We start from the raw sequence: 5,124 nt of genomic DNA, 5'->3' as shown, positions 1-5,124 counted from the left end.
CATGTACGGATTATTATGGTGTGTATGGATATTGTTACTGAAATATGTTTCTGTATATGCACCAGGATCAGATAGTATATTTCAGCATTAATAACCTTTGATGCTCTAGCACCAGTTGAATAACCAACAGAAATCAGTCACTCAAGTCATTTGTGATATATTTGTTCATGTACATATATCTACAGGTATGCATGTGCACTGTATATGTGATGCATATTTACACTACATCCAACACAAATTTTTATACATCTATGGCCTTGATGCTTACACCACTTATATGAATTGATGAGACTTAATTTCTTGCCCTTTCCATATCTGGGTTTCAATGATTCATAATAGCATTTCATTTGATGGAGGTCTAGACAGTACTCTGAAGCAGTAAACGGCATATATATGGACTCTTCTCTCACTTTGTTGCCTTTTTTTACTGAAAAAAAATTCTTCCAGCTTTGTTATTCTGTTTTGTGTTTACTAAAATCTTCAGATCTTGCATTTTTCTTTATTGATGCAAGTAATCTGTATTTGATTATTCAACCTACACTACATCAAGTGGCTGTAATCTATTACACTGCTGTAGGATCTTATGCAAGACCCCCGTCTGTTCTATTTCTCTGGGGAAACAAAATACTCTGCTCACTACACGTTCCTGTTTGTATTATAATGAAATCATCTCATCCACCTTTGTCCTGGGAGATCTGATACTTCTGTCTGTGCCCCCACCTTACAATTTATGTCTTCACATTGTTTGCCAGTGTCCTTTGCAAGTTGCAGGTCCGGTTAAGTGCAAACCTTTTTCCTTGAATGAAATGAGCCTCTATTTTTGTAATATATATAACATACTTTCAACCATGCCAAGAATTTGTAATAAAACTTGACTTTCCATTTTACATTTACTCCATAAATCTTGTGCTGTCAACTAGAATTGAAACTGTCATACAGTGTCCAGTTTTCATAGATCAAGGAAAGTTCTTTCACTGAGTCTCATTTCGGGAGTAGCAATTAAAAGGATAATACCATTCTTTCTGTTCCTAATTCTAAGGGCAATACAGTAGTAATCTGATAAATGATGAAATCATTTCAATGACTGAAATTCTGGAATACTTGGTACAGTACCAAAAGTTGCTTTGAACTGTTGTAATTTAGTTTCCCGTTATATTAAAATCTGTTAGTTTTCGTTAGATGAAGCACAAGTAGGTCCAGCTTTGTTAGATTAAGCACAATTAGGTCCAGTCAATCATAGATATCGGCAGGCCCGACAAAGTATATTGTCAATTTTGATTTACAGTGGACCCCTGGGATTTGTGGGGGATAGGTACTACAACCCCGTGAATCTCTAAAATCCGCGAATACTTGACACTGAAAACACTTGTACTCGCCCTATTTTAACAGTCTGCCCAAAGACCCCTCTAAAAATGCTTATAACTGACTATTTTAGTAGTTTTATCATAAAAAATGCATTTAGTCACGAAAATGATATGAAAATACAGTAATCAGTGAATATTTCTCTGAAAAATTCTGCAAATAGGTGAATTTTCTGCTGATAATGTGGATATATGTTCCACAGAAAAATCCGCGAATAGGTGAAGCCATAAAACCAGAACCACGAATAGGCAGGTGTCCACTGTATACTGTACAGTATTCACATATAGCTGTATACAAAAGTACAATCAAGGTGACTTAGCTAAACATAGATGTTAAGTGTACAGTGGAAAATTCTTGACCTGTTTTATATGCTAATTTTATTTAGATACATAAAACAGTTAGACAGTTGACTCAGAAGACAATTCTTTGTGAACTTGTACATTTACGTGGATTAGAAGAGTTACCTGAAAATTAGAGCCATTAAGATACTAAAGATTTGGGACAGTCATTATTTTATAATTGCCTGCACTGGATATCAAGTGCGTGAAAAGGAAAATAAAACAAAGATTCCGTGGTATGGCCTGACACTGTATTTTTAAGATAAGAGGTACAGCAAACAGCTCACAGTATTAGCACAATTGTACAGCAACAGTTTCACAATACTGTACAATAAATTGATCACAGAGTAAACTACATAAATATTCTCAATATCGTATTAGTTATTATTAACTATGCTACAAGGAATTTGGGTTATAATTTTTAAAGATATAACTAATGAAAATAAGTATTTATATAGGCTATGAGAATAATACTGCATTAAATTTTGCTGGATATGGCAAGTTATTTCCCAATATTTACAACTTGTGTAACATTGTTTAGCTTAAATAATGACTGCAAGATATCACCATTTCCAAAACAACAAGCAAACTTCATCCTTGGTTGTAAAGAAGTCAGTAGGACTCTTTTGTCAATGAGTCAGTCAAAACCTTAGCTATAGACAGATCCATTCTTTCGAAAGGAAACCAAGACCTCACCTATGATCACCACCAATGCAACAAAGTAACCCATGAGCAGAATGATAAATGCGCTCTGAAGGTGACCCAAAGTCAGAGCCTTGGCTTCAGATGTTGAAGACGAGTCCTGAAAGAAGAGATTGTGTCTGAGGTTTTCAGAGATGCCTTACTAGGATAAATATTTTGATCACTCGACCACAAATTTTAGTAACCCTTCACTCTAAGTGAGAAACAGGACAGGAAAGATGATGTAAAATTGTTGGATAATAAAAAAGATCAGTTTTGGAGTATGGATAGTACAGAGAAACTGCTGGGATCAGTAAAATGGATTGAAACTGTAAGAGGGGGCAGTTGAATGCGAATATTAGCAGGGATTAGAGAGTGAATGAAGGGCAGCAGGATGTAGACTTGAATGTCAATATGGATGATAGAATACTGAAAGTGGTTGATGCTTAGATATTTTAGAGTAAACTTCATGTGCAGCAAATGCCAATGGAGCGTGGATTTGGAGTAAAATGGGAAGAAATGATAGAGATAGTTTCAAGAGGAATGAGAGGCAAACAACATAATAATGACTGATTAGAGGAAGAAGGCTGAATGGAATTGCCTACTATTTAAAAAGGATGAATGTGCATTCAAGGTAGAAGGAGTGGGTCCAGTGTGTACAGGGGCCAATGCCATGTTGATGAGCGTTTTGTGGAAGTTCATTCTAGATGATGCTTGTAAAGGATGAACATGTCGTGGGCTATGTAGTAGTGCAGTATATTATTTCTTCTATGGATCTTCCCTGCAGTAGATGAGATATAAGATATATATATATATATATATATTATATATATATATATATATATATATATATATATACAGTACACATATATATATATATATTAATTTATATATATATATATATATATATATATATATATATATATATATATATTATATATATATATATATATAGGTTACATATATATATATATATATATATATATATATATATATATATATATATATATATATATATATGTTAGTACACATATATATATATATATATATATATATTAATTTATATATATATATATATATATATATATATATATATATATATATATATATATATATATATATAATGTATATATATATACATATATATTAGCTGACCAACTCCAGCACTGCCTGGAAAACTCTAAATAACAACACGGTAGGCCTGTTAAAACTCCAATAACAGTCTATATTAGTGGGAGGAGAAAAGGGAGAAGTGAGAAGATAGAGAAGGAGAATGGAGAAGGAGGGAAATATTAAAGCAGAAGGGAAGGGGGTGGGGCAAGGGAGAAGAAAGGGATAGGGGGAGGGAAAATGAAGGGAAGAGGGGATGGGGAGGGGAGGGTGAGGGGAAGATGAAAGGAGAGAGGAAATTATGTTCCCCTATGAAATGAAGAATGAGGAAGTATTATTCCTCACATTATCATGCATACTATATTAACATAAAATTATCCCTTGGAAAATCATTTGTATATTAAACATAAAGTCTTACTTTCTGTAAAAATAATAATAATGATAGTGATAAATATACCATAGCAGCTGTTACCATCTCATGTTAAAGAAAATGGTGTTTTGAGAGAAAAAAGGAGCTTGAACGTCATTGGGTTTGAATTTTCTAACTGGGCCCCTTAATTCCTAGTGCTGGCCCTGGTAGAAATTGCCAATATATGGGTGATTTTTTAGTGTGTTTAAGTACTTATACATGATGATGGTGATACCTCAAGGTACTTAGGAATTTGTATTTTATTTGCAAGGTATAATTAAGATATGTTTGTCTTAAGATGAACACTGAAAAAATGTGGTAATTTCGACGCGAGTATTTCAACGAGGGGTAAGCCTGTGACAGAAACGTCCGGTTTGTTGTTTAGTATTCATTTCCATGGCGAGAACTCTAAAGTCTGACTTTTGTGGTGGTAGAAGTTATATTTTGAATAACATTGGTTTATGACTGAATGAAAGTAATTCTAATACAGTTAAACACATGTGTTTAATTTTTGGATGTGCTAAACTGATCATAGGGTTTGCAGTGGGAAGAGTTTAATAAAATCATACGTCTGACAGCACCTGGAATAAAAGGTGGAGCATCTGTGATGTAAAAATGAAAATTTCATTTTTTTTTTTTATGTTTGTACGTCTGTCATGGGATAGGGGTTTTAATTTTGGGTTATAAACCTTTCTGGGGTGACACAGAAGCCGTGTGCAAAATTTAGCCTGGGTCTGTCAAGCAGTTCAGATTTCTACAGTGGACAAACAAATGTACAGACATTCACTTACAGTATATTATATATATAAATATATATATATATATATATATATATATATATATATATACTGTATATATAATCTATACTGTACAGTATATGTATGTATATATATATATATATATATATATATATATATATATATATATACTGTATATATAATCTATACTGTACAGTATATGTATGTATATATATATATATATATATATATATATATATATATATATATATATATATATATATATATATATATATATATATATATATACATATATATATATATATATATTAATGATGATGAAGTGAAGTCATTATATTATATTCAAGGGCATGGAGAGGAGACATCGATATTAAAGTTTATTAGGCCGACGAAAGTTTAGTAATATCCATTGTGAGCTATGTTGCAATGACATTACTTTTTCTTAAAGTGATTATCACTATATAAA

The 5,124-nt window shown here is 32.1% G+C and overlaps 1 protein-coding gene across 2 annotated transcripts in view; it reads right to left on the bottom strand.

Annotated features, from left to right (window-relative positions):
- Nucleotides 1-1,929: 1,929 nt before the first annotated feature.
- The window catches only part of LOC136845811 (ionotropic receptor 21a-like), a 132,020-nt gene continuing 128,825 nt past the window's right edge, over nt 1,930-5,124 (bottom strand). For both annotated transcript variants that reach the window (XM_067116177.1, XM_067116178.1), the window contains exon 7: nt 1,930-2,502. In XM_067116177.1, coding sequence (XP_066972278.1) covers nt 2,350-2,502 — 153 coding nt within the window. In that variant the 3' untranslated portion in view covers nt 1,930-2,349. The remainder of the gene's footprint in view (nt 2,503-5,124) is intronic.

The sequence above is a fragment of the Macrobrachium rosenbergii genome, chromosome 14, assembly GCF_040412425.1.
Source record: "Macrobrachium rosenbergii isolate ZJJX-2024 chromosome 14, ASM4041242v1, whole genome shotgun sequence".
In the NCBI taxonomy this organism is placed as follows: Eukaryota; Metazoa; Arthropoda; class Malacostraca; order Decapoda; family Palaemonidae; genus Macrobrachium; species Macrobrachium rosenbergii.
The sequence above is the reverse complement of the archived record's forward strand: the minus strand, read 5'-3'. Positions and strand labels throughout refer to the sequence as shown.